The sequence below is a fragment of the Cebidichthys violaceus genome, unplaced genomic scaffold, assembly GCF_023349555.1.
Source record: "Cebidichthys violaceus isolate CVI_PGR_0920_01 unplaced genomic scaffold, fCebVio1.0.p SCAF_2, whole genome shotgun sequence".
Lineage (NCBI taxonomy): Eukaryota > Metazoa > Chordata > Actinopteri > Perciformes > Stichaeidae > Cebidichthys > Cebidichthys violaceus.
This window is the reverse complement of record NW_027176372.1, coordinates 19,147,886-19,166,520: the sequence shown is the minus strand read 5'-3', so window position 1 is coordinate 19,166,520 and position 18,635 is coordinate 19,147,886. Positions and strand designations below refer to the sequence as shown.

Here is an 18,635-nt window from a genome sequence, read left to right as displayed (position 1 = left end):
ACGCTGTTTCTCACTTTACGGTTAAGAAAACAATAGCGCGAGCTAGTGCCGGATACACTACTCGCTTCTCTCCGGTCTAGACATCACATCATTAGCCAAAGTCAGCTAACAGTTAGCAGTTTATTTTTTGGAACAAAATGTCAACCTCGACCGGCGGCGGAGAGTTTGGCAACCCTCTACGAAAGTTCAAGCTCGTCTTTCTGGGCGAACAGAGTGGTAAGAAGGACACGGCGTACTTTAACCGAGTGATAATTTGGTTGGATTATTTAAGAAGTGGCTAAGATTAACGTAACGTTAGCTAGCTAGATAAATTAGCTCCTGCTGCTAGTTTGCTGCTGGCTAGCAGGATAAAGTTATCCACCGGTCGTGAACCGGTCAGTGATGATACAAAGCGACACGTTAATATTTCAGTATTCAAGAGAGAGTACGATGACGAAAATATTTACGGATACAACGTTTTCTCCTCACTCGTGATGATGTCATTGTATAGCTAGCTAACGCTAATTCTGTGAGCTAGCCAAAACATCTCGCTCTTTAACGTTATTAAATGCCCACAATAAGTTGAGTTATCGTTTCATAACATGACTGTTTTATGACTAACCTACGTACTGGTTTGTTGCCTGGTTCAAAGTAAGGGGCACTGTCCTTACAGTGGTCATCAGCATCATCTAACGGTAGCTGGTTAACTACTTTTGGCTAAAGGCTAGCAGTTGACGCTAGCTGTGCTAGAGTGAAATACTTCCATCAGTATCGTTTGCTAACGTTTACTAAAGCGGTTACTACATAATTTAAACCACCCAATGTGGCTTTCGGGACTTTAAGAATCGTTGCCTTCAAACGTGAGACTCGACATACATCAAGGGAATTAGCAAAGTTCATCCGCGTATCTCTCATTGTAGCACTAAAGCTAAGCTAACTTAGCAGTTAGCTTCTTTTTTTTTTTTTTTTTTACGGCAGCACCTTGCAGAGCCACGTCGGCCAGTGGGTCCAGACCAGTCGGCCTTTTACCATTTCACGACAGCTTAATACTGACATTATTATACGTTATTATAGTATAGGGGTGATTGTCTAACATGGCAATGACATCTCTCTCATCACGAAACAAACATAACAAGTCAAGCTATTTTTATTTCTCAAAATGTTGTGGCTCCACCCATATTGCCAGCTCAGCGTGTGGGTTCAGCAGTCCACATAGCATCAACGATTACAGCTCTTTACTCACCATGTGGTGTCACGGATGCATTGATTATTATTTTTTCCTTCATATTATGCAAAATTAGAATGGATGTAATAGGGTATTTAATCTTAAGTTTTGAGTTTTTGGTCTTGTAGATGATCATTGATTGCCAGGATCAAGTCTTAACACGTCTGTTTCTGTGTTTTACAGTTGGGAAAACCTCACTCATCACCAGGTTTATGTATGACAGTTTCGACAACACTTATCAGGTAAAAACATATGGTCCACACTATGATGCAGAATTTGTGTGCTAAGGCACGGATTGATTATATTCATAATCAATATGTGGCGTGTTCCAAGAGATTTTTGTCCCAAGTATTGTACCCCTAACAATGTTTTAATGCATTGATTGTCTTACAGGCAACAATTGGCATTGACTTTTTGTCAAAAACCATGTACCTAGAAGATCGTACGGTAAGCCCTGTGTATTTTATTGTAATTCATCATTCCCATTTGCATAGAAAAGCTTAAAGCATGCATTTGCTTTTTATGTAATAGCCACCATTTATTTCCCTTTCACCATTTCACATTGTTTTCACATTATTCTAGATTTTACTATTCATTTTGTTTCGGCATGCGATCATGTTTCTAGCCTCCATCGTTATTTGAAGTTTTTGTTTTCCTTCCATCCCCTGGCTGGGTCATGAAATGCCCCCCCCCCATCCCTCCCTTCCCACATTCATTTCACGGCTGGCCACAGATTCGGCTGCAGCTCTGGGATACAGCCGGACAGGAGCGTTTCCGCAGCCTCATCCCCAGTTACATCCGCGACTCAGCCGCTGCTGTGGTGGTTTATGACATAGCCAGTAGGTATCATGGCCTCACTTCCTTGTCCTTCGCATAGAATGTGGAAGGGCAAAAAAATAAAATAAAGAGCATTTACTAGCTGGGACAATCCCACTGGACAGCATGATGAGAGTATAATCCAGAGTGTTTGCATCAGCCACAGTGATACTAATGCATTTCTCCAGCACTGTGCAGTGAGGTGTGTGCTTCCTAAATGCTTTACATATGAGGCTGATTTGAAGGAATAACAAAAAATGTCTTCCGACGTCACCTCATGGGCAGAGAACCTCTGAAGCAGCCTAATAATGATTCACCAGGGCGTACATTTACATTTCTTGTCAGCATAACGCTGGTCGTCTCTGACCCTTCTGCATTTGGATGATTCTCCCCCGTTCCTCCATTAAAGGCCATTTTCATCTCTGCTGCTTGGCTTGCAGTTCCTTTTATGACTGTCCTATTCTCCTCTTTCTTGTTCTGCCTTCCCCCCTCTTTATCTCCTTGTCCTTTTCTTCCCCCTCCGTTCCAATCCTCAGGTCCGGCTCCAGCTTTGGGACACTGCTGGACAGGAGCGTTTTCGTAGCCTAATTCCCAGCTACATCCGTGACTCTACCATTGCCGTGGTTGTTTATGACATCACCAGTGAGTCAGGGCTGTACTCTAACCTTTCTGTAGGGGCCTAGAGCAGTTGGAAGGAAGCTGTGTTGGCATAGTTGCTACTTTATGTGCTTCTGCTAATAACCTTTTTAGTTTATTTTCCTTCTTCAAGCTTCTCCTCTTAATACTTCTGACTAACACGACTATTCTACAAGCTTTTCTTACATAAAATGCACTGCCTTTCCAATGAATAATAGCACCTGCTTGAGCACACTTTTAACTACAGCTAAAATACCAAATGTGTTATGTCTTTTAGGGTAGCATGTGGTCGATGTGTGTACAGTAATTCTGTGTTGTTTTTTGTTCATCCACAGATCTTAATTCATTCCAGCAAACCTCAAAGTGGATTGATGATGTTAGAACAGAGAGAGGAAGTGATGTCATTATCATGCTTGTTGGGAACAAAACAGACTTGGCGGACAAAAGGTACATGGTTGTGAGAGATGTGTGAACGATTGTAATTATTTTCTAATTCTAGTTACAATAGTTGATAAATAGACTGCGCTTTTATGTTGTTGCTACAATTAGACAATTCAAAGCATTAAATATTTTAGTATATAAACTGCCAAAGCCTGGAATCCCACTTTTCTTCCCTTCAGTGCATCCCATCCAGTTTTGACTTTAATCATCCCATGGCATTTTACATACTCCAGCCTTTTTTATTAGTGATTTTAGTGATATTATTTGTATTTTTATTTTATTTTTCTTATAATTTTATTACATTTCTGTTCTGCCTTTTTTTTTTTTCTTTGCTTTACTTTTTTGTTTGTTTCCTTTCCTGCTCTATTCTCTCCATGTCATTTTGATTTTATTTATTTTTTTGTGTGTTTTTTTCCCTCAACACCACACTCCGCTCCACTCCCTCCCCCTCCCTCCCCGGGACCATGGCAGGCAAGTTTCTGTTGAGGCGGCAGAGAGGAAAGCTCGTGAACTCAATGTGATGTACATAGAGACCAGTGCCAAGGCGGGCTATAACGTCAAACAGGTTGGTGTCCAGCAACAGCAAGTCGTAATACTGACAAGTAGTCCTGACAGTCATGATGTCCTTTAGGTTAGGGAGGCCGAGATGTGCCGCCTGGGATGTACAACTCCTCCGTGTATTCGTTATACGGATCAGAGTGTGTTTGATGAATGAATGATCTCTGGAGTCGTTCTCCCGCTGCTTCGTCTTTACTCAGCAGCTTCTCTCCCTTCGTCTTCCTCTCTGTTTGTCCGTGTTATAACTAAACTAACCTCTCTCTCTTCTTCACCAAAAGACAACAAGAGTCTGTGTTGAGCTGTTCTTTGTTTCTCTCTCTCTCTCTCCATCTTGTCCCTCTCCTTTTGGCCTGTCCTCTTTGCGATGTTTCTTTCCATATCTGTCTGTTCGTCCATACCCCCCTCCCCTCTACTTCTACCTGAGCAGACAGATCACCACGGAGGAGGGTGAGCAGAGAGCTAAGGAACTGAATGTCATGTTCATTGAAACCAGCGCAAAGACTGGCTACAATGTCAAACAGGTAGAGATTCTGCTCTCTCAAGGTGGTTTCTGCCCTCAAAGTCTACGCTTAACTCTTTCTGCCTTCTTTCCCCCTCTTGTATGATCATGATTTGTCTTGGTATTCCTAGTACCTCCTGTATTGGTTGTCTTACCCCCTCCCCCACAGGCTTTGCTTTTTAGATTTTTCTATATTCACTTGGTCTGCACAGGTTTACTGCTGCTGTGCCTATTTGTTCTCAAGTCCTCCTTTTCTTTGTCTGATCCACTAAAACCTTCTGCAGCTTTTCTAAATGTGTCTGTGACTTTAATTGGTTTGCTCAGTGGAGGAGTTTATCACGGCAAACTTTGATTTCATGCTGTTGTCTCAACCAGCAATTGCAATCACATGTTGTGTCACTGCTGTAACTTCTTGTGCCTGTTATTCAATGAAATGCATTATTTAGGAATGACTGCTTTGATCACTTTCTGTCTGTACTGTGTATATATCCCATGTGACAGTAGGGGTGGGTGATAACTATATAGATATATATTTCTGTTTATACTGAGGTAACTATTCCTTCAATATTGCTGGTTGTATTTGGCCTTTTGTGGGGAATGGAGCAAATGACTGAGCAAGATTGCATTATGGGGAAAAAAGGGATTTACAAGATTTGTTTTCATCAATGTGATTATTACCCCAGAATAGACTGATTATGTTATGTATAAACTTTACATTTACTATGTCATAATATAATACAAGTACATACGCTGTGCTAGAAGTTTTAATCCAAATCACTCACCCCTATTTGACAGCTTGTTTCTTGCATTAAAGGGTAATGAAACATGTGTTTAATTGTTAAATCTTCTGACTTTGTTTTCTAGCTGTTCCGTCGTGTTGCTGCTGCATTGCCTGGGATGGATAGCACACCGGAGAAAAGCAAAGAGGACAGTATCCTTTTCAAAGCTGCGTTCAACAGAAATTGCCTCACTACCGTGCAGTTCTTATTGCCACCATGGCTTTAATACTGTAAAAATAGAAAAGCTGGTAACAAAATACTCGTGTGTTCACCGAGAAGATGGCAGCCAGATAGCGCTGCAGAAAATGCTGAAATGAAATTTGCTGATTCATCGACGATGTTACTTAACACAGTCCTCTCAGTGATCGACATCAAACTGGAGAAACAGCCAGAGATGACTGTCACCGAGAGCAGCTGCTCATGCTAGTACACCTCACCCTCACCCAGCCTGTCTCCTCCCCACCAACAGCTTGTCTCTCAGTGGCCACTCTCTCTCTCTCCACCCTTGGCACACTGCCACTGGGACGGAGGACCTGTCTCTTTATTTCCCTTTTCAACTCAGTGACTTTTCAGAGTAACCGTGTGGATGTGCATTACTGTATTGAAACAGATTATCTGGGGGGAGAAATAATGGATCAAAAGTAAACGTTTAAAACAAGGAATAAGTTAAATGATCAGATCTTCATCCAGTTGCATGGCATTCTATAGGATCGCAGACTGACATAGCTAACCGCTCGTGAGTTATTGCACAGTTCGGATTCTTAGTGCTGTTACTCTCGTCATTGTTGTAAAGTAAAACTGCTTGGGATTATTTAAATGCCTCTGCAAGGTTGAGTTCTCAACCCATCGTATTTTACTTTTTATTTTATTTTAAACGGGAGAGTTTGCCTCCAACTATTCTGTCTCTCAGATGACTTATTATTTCTTGACTTTGTCTTATTTTGAGGAAGTAGATGCAGGATCTTACCAGTGAATTTACGTCATTGCTAACCATCATTTTACCACATCAGGCTCGAATGGAAGAGGGTCATTCATTGGGTATTATTTATACCGGACACATTTTAAACTGCCAAATACAACAGTATTATAATAATACAACATCAGCAGACCAAATATACATTATTTGAGACCTCATTTAAAACAGTGCAAAAGGGATGCGTAACCAAACAATGAGGTAATAGATCATCAAAGGGAAACTGTCCCAAGTTCACTAGAATGGCTACTAACCTGAAGCTATGTCTGCATTAAAACTAAAGCAGCGGTCTTTACTCCAAGTTGTTAAATTAGCTGCACGCATACTAACATGTCTGAGGAGGAGTTTTCATTTATAAGATGCCCCTAAAAAAAAAAATCTATATATTAAAAAGCCAGTGTTTAGTTTTTCCACGCTGATGGAAAGTTGTCACTTTGGTCACTATGATGTACCCACCATCTCATTGAGACTTTGTGTTGTGTTGATTACACTATTGCAAGAACATGCAGCATGCTCACCATGCAGGATTTATATGGATAAGAACACAGATGCCTTGCTTGTTTGTTCACCAACGTTGTGCACTGAATCAAGCCACAAATATTGTAAAATATAAAAGAAGCCTGCTGACTGGTTCATGGCTTCACTAGTTGTTTTGTAGAGCTGGTAGATAAGAGTTTGTCCTCAGATGCAGCTAACGCTTACTAACAACCCTTGCTGTAAAAAAAAAAAAAGTGCAGAGAAGTTAGTCGCAGTATCCTTTGCTGTAGTGCTATCGCCTGTGTAGGACTGTTGGTTTTATGTGTTTATTTATTTTGTTACTTGGACATACAGATAACATTGTATGCTTGACCAAAAGTACAGATTTTTACACGCATGTTGAAAGTTTTTTTTTTTTTTTTTTTAATTTATTGTGTTATTGCGTGTCTTCCGAGACTTCACCTAAAGGCGACACTTGGGCCCAGTAACATTTTTTTCCTGTCACACACTGTGTGTGGGGGTGTGTGTGTGTGTGTGTGTGTGTGTGTGTGTGTGTAGACAGTAGCTTAGTTTACAGTCAAAGGTAAAGGCTGCACTGTCTCCAGACACACACACACACACACACACACACACACACACACACACACACACACACACACACACACACAGTTTAACACAAACCAACTAACTAGCCATAGCACAACAAAAGACACTGTTCATTTGCTGTAGCTTGTTTTGAAATGTCAACATTTTAAAATGGATTAAAAACATTATGTAATTGATTCCATCAAACGGCCATTTTAACATGAGTAGCTCTTCTATTACTTGTCACTGACTAAATACTCAGCTTTGTGCTATTCTGAATCGTGTCTGTCCATTTGAAATATGCTGTCTACTCGTGTTTAGCAACGTTTGTGTGAATAATGTTCTATTACTATGTGATGTATAAAAAGGAGAGTTAATGAAACACAAGTGTAGGCCTATCACATGGAATAAAATAAAGATATTTCACCAAAATGTAACATCTGTGATCCTCTTTTTGTTCTTTTTCTGAAGCACATTCACGATTCTCTCATTTCCAATGACCCACAAACATTCATGCTCTGTACATTCAGTCCATAAGCGAAACTATGCAGCACGTCAGTTGAATGTGAGAAACCTGTTGTGTCGCAGGTCACTAAAGTCGACAGAAACTACTCATTAGGTAACACATCAGAGGCATGTAGTGTAACAGGAAGGTGTGGCTCGGTAGGAACGTGAGATTGCAGTACACGCATGTCTGCTGTGTTCTTGATGGACATATTTACCCAAAAGACATTGAAAGAAGAAAAACAACCTGAATGTCTTATCTGGGGTTTCATAAATCTATGTGCCAATATTCATACACAAGGATCTCTTAAAAGTCATGTACTACTTTTGTTTATTTTTGTAGAAGTATTAACCTTAAAATATGACTAAAGTACCAAAAGTATTTATCACACAGAATGGCTCATTTCAGAATATAGTTTTTAATGACTATAATTATTGATTCCTCAATATGTACATCACTTAAATGTTGAAGCTGGTAAAGGTGGAGCTCATTTTAACTTCTTTAATATATTATATTCTATATGTTGTATTAATAATCTGGAGCTGTGGACTAACTAGTAACTACATTTATAAAGGTATAATGTTACAAATTTGCCTCTGAAATGTAGTGAAGTAGGAGTACAAAGTAACATGTAAATAGTTACCTTCCACCACTACTATCAGTATTTCAGAAAAACAGCCATGTATCTCTAAATACCATTTATGTTTGAGGAAGGGATTTGTAAAATCTGAAGCAAACAGATGCTTAAACTAATGGTAGACCCAGTCATCACGACACTTTCAAGCTTGAATTATTATTATCACCCATGTGTGTGTTTTTTTGGTTTTATTGGTGGACTTTTATTGTTTAACATTTACGGTCGTGATGATACTCTGTAATCATCAACACTGAGCAATTCGCACCCACCCACTCCCACAGTGTTCAGCCTACCTACTATCTATCCGTGGCCTTTCGTGTATCAACTAAACACAACACTGCTCCTCTTTTATGAACTGCTGTATTTATTTTACTCTTGATATCAACGCTGACCTACTGTAGCGGTATGATAACGTAACTTTTAAAACCGTAGCCTTTCTCGCCTTTTTTTTTTTTTGTTCTTTACGACACCTGCGTCGCACACCTGGATTCCGGAAGGGGCTGTGACGTCAGCAGAGAGAGGGATATCTGGAGGTATGACTCAGGTATTCAACACACACTCAAAAATCCTGCTAAACTGGATCGGTGACCAGTTCGCATATATTCAGCTCGCAAGAGGCACAAAGCCGCAGAAAACTCTCCAGAGACTCGACGAGGTCAAACGCGCTGAACTGTTGGACGACAGATTTGTTTAAGAAGAAAGTTTATTTTTGTTACAGAAATATGTCTATTTTACCCGATAACACGGCCTTTGCTGACTTCAAGAAGCAGTGTTTATCTACGGACAATTGGTCCAACAAGTACGATAAGAATGGGATGGAGGTGTGGGTCGAAAACTCTGCAAATAAGGAAAAGAACGTCCCTAAAGTCCACAAGATCAAGGTAAGGTCACTTTAACGCCAGCATTTAGACACGTGACCGGGTCTCCCGCTGTGAATTTGGCAATGCCCTGTTTTTGTTTTTTGTTTTAACACTTGCATGTATGTGTGTGTTTTTAGTGTAGAATGACAATCAAAGATGTATCAGCTGCCACCATGTACGACGTCCTCCACGATGGCGCGTACCGTAAGAAGTGGGACCCCGCCATGATGGACAGTTTTGACATTGCCCGGCTCTCTGATAATGCTGATGTGGGCTACTACTCATGTAAGGACTCAATCTGATCACTTTCTCCTCTGCGTGCTTGTGTCTCTATAAGAAGTGGCCCAAAACAAACCTGGTTCAACCTGCTGCTCTCAAGAAATAAACGCACTGAAAAGGGAAAGTGTATGTTAAGGGTTTGATGTTTACATGGAAGAATAGTGCTATTCCAAGACAGTTCATGATTTAATATCTGTGATGATATCTATTTGTTTTAAGACCAAGTTCTGGATGTTTTTATTTAATAATAATATCTTTATTTTATTTATAATTCACTTTTCAAAATCTACATTACAAATGCATCAGAATAAAACAGTCAAGTCATAAATCATCACTTTAAAAGAAAACATGAAGAAGAAAAAAATGTTGATGTATAAAGAAGAATATAGTGTACAAAAAGGAAGATTATGAAGAGAAAATATGGAAGGAAATAAAACACAGTTCAACGAACATTCAAAACTAAAATCAGGAAAGGCTCTCCAATATAAGTACGTTTTTAAGAAAGGACTTAAAGGAGAACACTGACTCAGTCGATCTGATTTCCTCTGGCAGAATCATAGTGTAAGTGTCATGTTCTTTATTCTGAGCTATAGGGAAATATGAACAATGCCACCATTATTGTCCTGTCCGCAATCACTTCTGTCCATATTTGCATACTCAAACTAGATTTGTTTTTCTCTCAGTGCATTGCAGTGCTGTCTCCTTTTTTAAACTTCCATTTCAAAATTCACCAGAATCTGTTTCTTCTGCTGACTCGTTCGTAAGCTGCTGAAGCCCTCGGGGAATAAAGGCCGAGCGCCCTCTTGTCCAACCGGTGTATTTATTGTCATAACAAGGGTGCACTTGTTGAGCCTCAGGTTCTGTACAGTGAAGTAGTTCATGAAGGAATGCAATATAACCAGATTTTTGTCAAATTCTTTTCTTTTTTTTCCTGCAGGGTTTTGTTCAAATCCCATAAAGAACAGAGATGTGGTGTCTCTGCGTTCGTGGCAGGTGATGGAGGACGAGTACATCATCATTAACTTCTCAGTCAAACACCCGGTACGCCACCTCCTCCACACTCTCCCACTGTCTTTTTAAACGTGCCATTTCTACAACTCTGACACCTATTGACTTAATGTTTTATGTGCATTGGATTTCTTTCTACACACGCTTTTCTTAACCACGGTGATAGTGTCACACGTCCACATTGCATAACTTATCCAACGTCTTGAAAGAGGCGTCTGTAGTTAAAACGGGTTTGTTTTCCTCATAATTCTCATTAAAAATGTTTTAACTCATTACAGAAATACCCTCCTCGCAGTGACCTCGTGAGGGCCATCTCCATCATCACTGGGTATTTCATCAAGCCCACAGGACCAAACAGCTGCACTTTCATATACCTCTCACAAGCCGACCCCAAAGGTACGACCACAACCAACACTCGTACTTCACTTTAAACTGAGAATTCCAGCCAAACATTTTTAGAGCTGTTTATTAAAAAAAAGTTGTATCTCTTTATCTTCCAGGTTCTCTTCCCAAGTGGATAGTAAAACAAGCTTCTCAAGTTCTCGCTCCGCGGGTAAGTGACGCAACACACACACAAACAAACAAACAAACAAACAAACAAATGTTTTGATAATATCTGGTGAACAGCAGCAATGTAATGCTAGAAATAATTGACCTATATCACTGTGTGGGCGTGTGTCCATGAGGTGATTCAAAACTGTGTAATAGGTGTGTGTGTGTGTGCATAAGGGAGTGAGGGTTTCATGTGTTTTTAAGGACAATGGTAACCATAGAAACCCAATTTAAGGGCCTGTCCTGGTTAGGCTGCTGACAAAGGAGTATCTTGACTCGAGCTGTTGGTCTCTCTCGCTCTCTGCAGAACTTGTTCTCCAGGCTTCATATCCTCCGCAGATTGTTACTATATAGACCAAAGTGTATAAGCGCGCGTGTGAGAAGCTGCCGTTTGAGAAACATCGACTTTCTATGTAACAGTCATTTCTATGGACTAAACCATATAAGGCAAAACCTGTCCACTTTACTTATAAAACTCCTAAAATGATGAATATATTGTCAGAATAGTTGCTGATTGAATTGCTTCAGCTATAGATCAGAGACCTACTGAGGGCAGATACAAGAATAGAAAGTGACCTACAGATTCAAAGTGACGTAGCAGCTCATAATGTAGACAGTTACACAGTAGAGGACATCAACTTACAGTCTCCACAGCAGACACAACAATGATAATAATAATACTATAAAAACACAAAGAATAAACAGACTATGTCATAAAACATGCAAACATCACAGAAAGGCAATTCTAAAAGAAGTGGGATTTTAAAAAAAGAGGAGACAGAGTTTGCGGTCCTAGTCTTTCAACACCTCTCACCTCCATGTGTGAATCTGGACCTTTGCACAACACCCTGACATTCCAGGCTGTCAGGGTGCAGGAGGAGACATACAGGAGATAAGAGATCTGAAAGATAACTTGGGGCGAGGCCTCTCAGGGCTGTAATCAATATATATCTTAATATCAATTCTACAAAAGCAGAATTTTGCCTAATTCACAATCAAAGCAGCAATTTCGTTAGCTGCAGATTTTGTGAAGCAAAACTTGCGAGCGGTTTTGTTTGACACCCTGTTGAAGTCCAGAATGTATGTCCCCGTAATGGCAAAGGCAAGATAGCCATGGTTTAAATAGGACTTCACCATGAAGATGACATCTTTTAGTTTTTGTTGTGTAACACTTCACTTTATTTTGTCGACCATGTCAGAGCTGTAGATCGGTCCACTTGTGTATCTGCTTGCCACATAATCTGTTGCTCAGTGTTTTGCGAGCCGCGTTATCTTCCGCTCTGTTGGCTGAGAACGAAGGTGTGGTATTGACCCTCATTGTCGCGCTGCAGCTCTCTGATTATGGTCTCCTCTCTCTCTCTCTCTCTCTCTCTCTCTCTCTCTCTCTCTCTCTCTCTCTCTCTCTCTCTCTCTCTCTCTCTCTCTCTCTCTCTCTCTCTCTCTCTCTCTCTCTCTCTCTCTCTCTCTCTCTCTCTCTCTCTCTCTCTCCAGGTGATGAAGTGTGTACACAAGGCGGGACAGAACTACGCCGAGTGGAAACAGCAGAACTCTCCCAACCAGAAGCCCTGGTTGTACCCGGAGCAGAACACCCTGCCCATGATGGACCCCAGTGAATTGTCCATACAGAGAGCCGACTCGCTAGAAAACGTGGATGAGAGTTCCAAGGTGGCCACTCAGGACAGCGAGGACAGCAGCTAAATCGTGATTTTGGGGGGGGGGGGGGGGCTAATTGGAAGAGACATTGGAGGAGAGACCGTGCGTATATATATATATATACTCACAAATTTAATATGACTTGAGACCTCCGACTCTCTGTGATGTTGCCCGAATGCTCATGAATATTGATCCAAATCAGTGTGCCTTTTTTGGGACGAGCATGAAGTGTTTACAGCCGCTTTAGCAGACAGAAACAAGCACAGATCAAATTGCCATTGACCTCAGTCCATGTTGAAGTAAGCTAAACATCTCTCCAGTGTTTGCTGACAAGCTTAAAACAAAAAAAGAGAATTGTACAGACTTGTAGGTGTGAGGGCTTGAATGTGTCATAGTTAACTACATTTACAATGGGTCATATCTCAGGCCTTTTTTGAGTTGCAGCTATGTGAAATACACATGAAGCGTGGTCGTCCACTTTGCCTTTACAAGTGACTGTGAATGAAGGTTTGACTTGTTACTGTCAGTGGTGAAAGTAGAGTGAAGTGACATTAGTTATTTTCCGGCATCTGAGTGACACTTGATTCTGTTAAATTACATTGTAATGGCTGTTTTGCAGTTAAAACATTCTTATCGTGAAACCTGTTGTGGTGAAAGGTTCCGGGTTTGTGCAGCCACTCTGGGCGTCGGCCTTGAATATGTTTAAGGACGTTTTTAAGCTAAATGCAAAACAAAAACAATTCACTGTCACTATATTTGCTACTGGTCTTTTTTTTTTGTTTTGTTTTTTTGGAAAAGTTTGTTTTTATTAACCATTCATTTTATTTAGTCATAATTAGTGAGTTACTATGTTTCTTTCTTCAATGTTTAATGCAGAAAGGCAGTTTGAAGGTTCATTGTATTTATTCCAGATGTTGTGCAATCGAAGGTTTTTATGTAATTCTTATTCTAAGTTATACAGACGCTAGACTTGCATTGGCAAGAGCAGATCAGTTGATCTCTAAGAATGAAAATCTGGTTACGATGTATTATAGCAAGTTAGAATTTTGTCAGTTGATTATGACTGTTGACCATAAAGGATATCTTTTATTTAATGTATTTATTTGAAGTAATCTCAGATGACGTTATGGAGGAAAGACACTGGAATGAAGCCTTACAGGCTGAGCTGGTTAGGTTTTCCTTCTTAAGATGTTTGATGTGGAACGTTCCATAGTCTTAACTTTAAAAAAAAAAAAAAAAAAACTGACGAGGTTAACGTAATTACTGTCATTGTCTGCGTTCCTCTTAAGATGACAATCAAGTCTCAGGAGAAACCAAACTACAACGTGGAACAAGTTTGGCTACTTAGAGCAAACCGGCCCATTTCCAGCTGGTTCAGGCTCTCCAAGTACAAAGAAAAGGTTACCACGGTTCAAAAGGTTTTATTTCTTTGTACCACGTGAAAGTACTGTAAGATCAGATGGAAAACCAGAAGTAATTTCTATTATGAATGTAGCAGTGTACTAAAGAATGAGACTGTTGAGATGCTACAGGCAGATATTTGCATACAAAACAATAAACCCGTTTACTAGCAAGCTGCAGAGTCCAATGTGTGGTTGTCATGTACTGTAGTATGTTAGAAGTTATAGTTTGGTAACAACTCAAATATACAGTTCATAGTTTTCATAATTCAAATGTTCAGCCCAGAAGCAGGTTACGTAAAATGAACACGTATGAAACACGAGCAAACATTTGACAGTATTTAAGTAACAATAGCAGTCACTGAACAATATTTACACAACCTAATACTCATTAAACAATTACAAATATTTAAAAACTGGATGTACAGTATATTCACAGTGATATTAGGATCAGTGATATTCACCAGAAGTCTTGCACCATCGCTTGCTCTTAAAATACGTAAGGCCCTGCTGTCTCCTGTGTGTCAGTGCGTACTGAAATCCAAGTCATATGCACATTTATTTTACATGTACACACACACTCGGTTGCCAGTTTGTCAATATAAGACCCGTAAAATAAAAACCATTAGAATGACGATGCGCTTTTGAAAGCTCCAGGAAAAGCCCGTAAGTGGATCTTGAGTTTAAATGATTCCATCAAACGGTTTTAAACAAAAACTGAACATGAAACATTTCATGACGGGAGGATTTATATCCAGGCTGATGTATTAGTTTTAGGTAGGTGTACCTATTAAACACACAACTAAGCATGTGTGTCCACTCCATACCTTTGTCATAGAGGCAGATGTGTACAGTACACACAAGTGCTACTCCGTACTTGATCTAAATATATGTCTAAGACTACAGTAGAAACAGTAATTACAGGGCGTGAGGAAAAGCGGCCGTCTATGAATGTTATGCTCGACTAGAAAAAATATGTATCAGTTCCATTATTTATAATGTGAAATGTCTATTAAGCTTCTGCTTGTACCGGATCTTCCTGTGAACACATCCTGATTAGAGTAGAAATCACCACGCATCACAGTAGATCAGGGAGCGCTCAGGTAACCGGGTGACAGAGTACACAACAGAGTATGTATTGTCCTTACATGGAGGACTTTGAATGAGGCTGTTAGTCATACATCAGTCATCTTGAAGCGGAGACAGAATGGAGGCCGGAGTCTGTGGGAGGAGGGTGATGACGAGCAGTGACGTAGATGTCCACCACTCCCCCCCCCCACACCCTCACTCTCTCTCTCTCTGCTGCCACCTAATGTACAGTCCTCTCCTTCTGCCTTTGGTAGTCTGATAGAAGAAAACACACAATAACGTTGTACGTCATCCGACCGGTATGATATAATCCAGTGATTAAAAACAGTACGCAGGTACTGTAACATGCTGACAAGCTTCATTTTCCTTCATGTTTGGTCCCCCAGAAGCTGACATGTTCTTAAAGCTTTTCTCTCTTTTTACAGTCATTTTGATAAAGCATGTATTGTAGTATTGGCAACACATGCCAACTAATGCCTAGACAACATCTAGGCATTAGTTAATTATATAAGTCATGACATGCGCAATGGTTGAACCAGTCGTCAAGCATGAATTATAAACATTTCTATTCAGCCTGTTGTTGGTAACATGTGAATCCTGTCCAGTCGCTTGCAATCAATGGAGAAATGTACCAAAGTGACTGAGAAAAACTGTAATAGTAACACCAGACAACTTAAGACATCTTAACTGCTTTTGTTTTCTGATGCTTTCTAAGGTTTGTTTGTATCAATAACTTATTATAAACAAAGTAAGAAAGCAGGGCTGCATTTGAAATAATGATCAGTCAAGAAACACACAACTTAAGTCAAACACATTCATAACTGTACATGAATTCATCTGTGATTTATGGTCACAAAATACTGATTTGGCCTTCAAAGACAAAGTAAGAGCGCAGTACAGACTCTATTGATGTGAGTTAGAGATTGTCGTCACTTTCACTTGACGTGATTTTGCCTCTTTAAGTAAGACTTACTGTAAGGAAAGAAGCGAACCCTCATCAGTATCTCTCGCGCAGTCTTCAGAATCTCTACAGCCTAAAGAGGAAGAAGGAATGAACTTAATGCAATATAATAAAAAGGCACTTGGCTGAACTTGTTGAGGCATTCTATAAATATTTACATGGGAATTCAAATATTGACATAGACATAAATATAGGCCCATTTCACACAGACATCTTGTTCCGACTGCACTGAAGATGTAGTAGATAATGTATAATAATGTGTTGATTAATATCTGTATGAATCTCATGGGGAGAAGAACGGCTCTCACTTACTCTCGAGTGCTCTATGTCTTGGAAATCAACCTCATTCACAGAAAGGACCTGGTCTCCCTCTTGCAGACCGGCTCTGTGGGCATCTGAGTCTGGGACCACCTGCCAGCACATTACACACAAATCACAACGTGGGAACAATTAGTCAGCAGCGCCACAAGCATTAATGCCAGGGCTACACACACACACACACACACACACACACACACACACACACACACACACACACACACACACACACACACACACACACACACCTTGGATATAAAGATTCCCAACTGTGACGCCTTGCCCCCCCGGATGTTGAAGCCCAGCTGTGCTCCTGGAGGTTTCTTCAACACGACGGTACGAGGCAGGAACTGGGTGAGCTCATTGTTGTAGTCGGGGTGATGAACCCGCTAAAAGTTTACAAAGAAACAGAAAAGCTGACAAAGCACAACGACAACAGTGGCACGATATCCAATATATCCATTATATCCCTGTGAGCTTGATTCTTCTTACACACCTTGATTTATTAAGAGATATCTGATAACCTGCACTGATGTTATAGGAGATCACAAACCAGAGGATTGGGAACATACACACTAATATGTGGCTTACCTCCTGTGGGGCTATCCATGCTGGAGGGTTCTCATATGAAGGCAGGAATACCACAGGGAGCTGGTAGTCATCATAAGGAATCTTCTGATCCATTGTTTATAAAAACACCTGAAGACAAATATGTACATTGTTGATGAAAAAAGCTCTTCCTTAAAATGTAATGTACCGCTTTTTATAATAAAATATGTACATGTGCTTATGCTGCAGCATAAAAACGAGTAAAGAGACCAAACAACAATATAAGTTACGTTCAGATCACATATTGTCGAATACTTAACAAGTTACTAAAATAAGTTTCCAAAGAGTATCCCTGCTGATAATTATACAAATCCTGAAAAAAATGTTGTATTGATGTACATTTGTATCAGACGATAGATTAGGTAAATCGTGCTTTAGCCGACAGTAGATAATTTCAACACTGCAATATGCAAACGAGATGCTAGCTAAAGCTAAAGCTAGCTTACTGGCTAACTTCGAAACGCTGCTGCTCTCTTCATCACAAATCATATTTAACTAACATTCACTGTTTACCATCGTTTGGACTATAACGACGAATACAGTGCGTAACCTCTGGAGGGGGGGAAAAAAGCAAAGTGACAGCCATAAAACAACATCTCACCTGCCAGTCTGACGGCTAGCAGCAAGCACTTTTTCTTGTATTAAAACGATGACTGTGGTATTCAGTGCACCACCGCCACCTACTGGCACGGAGGAGTCACTGCAACAAGCAGTCCAGCGTTCACTGGGATTTAACACGGTCCTGTCTTTTTCTTTTCAAAGACTATGAAAAATAAAGAATAGATAAGAGGAATATTCACAACCTTTACCAGCTGCAACATTTAACTGATGTAAACAGTATACATTATTACATCATGCTGAAATGGAATACTCTGCATCAGTACTTTTACTTTTGGTACTTTAAGTATTTTTTATGCTAATACTTCTGAATGCATGACTTTTGCTTGTAACACAGTATCTCAACGCCTCATATGTCTGCAGTTATTCTTTCAGTTACAGTGTTGTTATAATAATGTAATTTGGTTATTTAATGCAGACTGATTGGTGTGAAGTCTGCACTGCTGCACGCAATGCAAAAATAAATGAGACATGCTGTTCACTGTGTTGAAGCTTTATCAAGCATGTTTAATGTCTCTACAACTTTCTGGTTGAACTACTACTATAATTAAAGTATCATTATACATTATGTCTATGTTATATATACAGTTGTGGTCAAAAGTTTACATACACTTGTAAAGAACATAATGTCATGGCTCTCTTGAGTTTCCAGTTATTTCTACAACTCTGATTTTTCTCTGATAGAGTGATTGGAACAGATACTTCTTTGTCACAAAAAACATTCATGAAGTTTGGTTCTTTCATGACTTTATTATGGGTTAACAGAAAAAGTGATCAAATCTGCTGGGTCAAAAATATACATACAGCAACATGAATTAGCAATTTTGGTGACTTAGAAAGTTGTGTCAATGAAATGAGCTTCATAGCATGGCCTCTTAACTTCTTGTGAGTGATTATGAGTGACTACAGCTGGTGACTTCTCTGAGGCCATTTAAATAGGGCTCATTGGATACAAACGCCCACAAACGCTACAATGGGAAAGTCAAAGGAGCTCAGCATGGATCTGAAAAAGCGAATCATTGACTTGAACAAGTCAGGAAAGTCACTTGGAGCCATTTCAAAGCAGCTGCAGGTCCCAAGAGCAACAGTGCAAACAATTGTTTGTAAGTATAAAGTGCATGGCACTGTTTTGTCACTGCCACGATCAGGAAGAAAACGCAAGCTATCACCTGCTGCTG

The 18,635-nt window shown here is 40.0% G+C and overlaps 3 protein-coding genes across 7 annotated transcripts; 2 read left to right on the top strand and 1 right to left on the bottom strand.

Annotated features, from left to right (window-relative positions):
• The first annotated feature begins 66 nt into the window (after positions 1–66).
• rab41 (RAB41, member RAS oncogene family) lies at positions 67–7,405 on the top strand. 4 transcript variants are annotated; one of them, XM_068715029.1, is made up of 8 exons: positions 67–216; positions 1,388–1,446; positions 1,598–1,651; positions 2,557–2,662; positions 2,992–3,103; positions 4,083–4,176; positions 5,019–5,085; positions 5,296–7,405. In XM_068715029.1, exons 1-8 carry the CDS (start codon positions 138–140, stop codon positions 5,358–5,360), a joined length of 636 nt encoding a protein of 211 aa, XP_068571130.1. In that variant the 5' UTR covers positions 67–137; the 3' UTR covers positions 5,361–7,405. The 4 variants fall into 4 exon arrangements, with proteins under 4 accessions (XP_068571130.1, XP_068571129.1, XP_068571132.1 ...); XM_068715028.1 differs by lacking the exon at positions 4,083–4,176 and adding an exon at positions 3,569–3,662; XM_068715031.1 differs by lacking the exon at positions 2,557–2,662 and adding an exon at positions 1,938–2,043.
• A 1,160-nt stretch (positions 7,406–8,565) lies between these two features.
• On the top strand, positions 8,566–12,526 carry stard14 (START domain containing 14). Its single transcript, XM_068715024.1, has 6 exons — positions 8,566–8,991; positions 9,108–9,255; positions 10,187–10,290; positions 10,536–10,653; positions 10,758–10,810; positions 12,301–12,526. Exons 1-6 carry the CDS (start codon positions 8,833–8,835, stop codon positions 12,505–12,507), a joined length of 789 nt encoding a protein of 262 aa, XP_068571125.1. The 5' UTR covers positions 8,566–8,832; the 3' UTR covers positions 12,508–12,526.
• Positions 12,527–13,867: 1,341 nt separating this feature from the next.
• pdzd11 (PDZ domain containing 11) lies at positions 13,868–17,524 on the bottom strand. Of its 2 annotated transcripts, none has more exons than XM_068715025.1 (6): positions 17,441–17,524; positions 16,822–16,929; positions 16,479–16,619; positions 16,225–16,323; positions 15,925–15,985; positions 13,868–15,206 (listed from the first exon to the last, which is right to left on the bottom strand). In XM_068715025.1, the coding sequence occupies exons 2-6, from the start codon at positions 16,912–16,914 to the stop codon at positions 15,172–15,174; spliced, it is 429 nt and encodes a 142-aa protein (XP_068571126.1). In that variant the 5' UTR covers positions 16,915–16,929; positions 17,441–17,524; the 3' UTR covers positions 13,868–15,171. The 2 variants fall into 2 exon arrangements, with proteins under 2 accessions (XP_068571126.1, XP_068571127.1); XM_068715026.1 differs by lacking the exon at positions 17,441–17,524 and adding an exon at positions 17,353–17,414.
• Between the last annotated feature and the right edge of the window lie 1,111 nt (positions 17,525–18,635).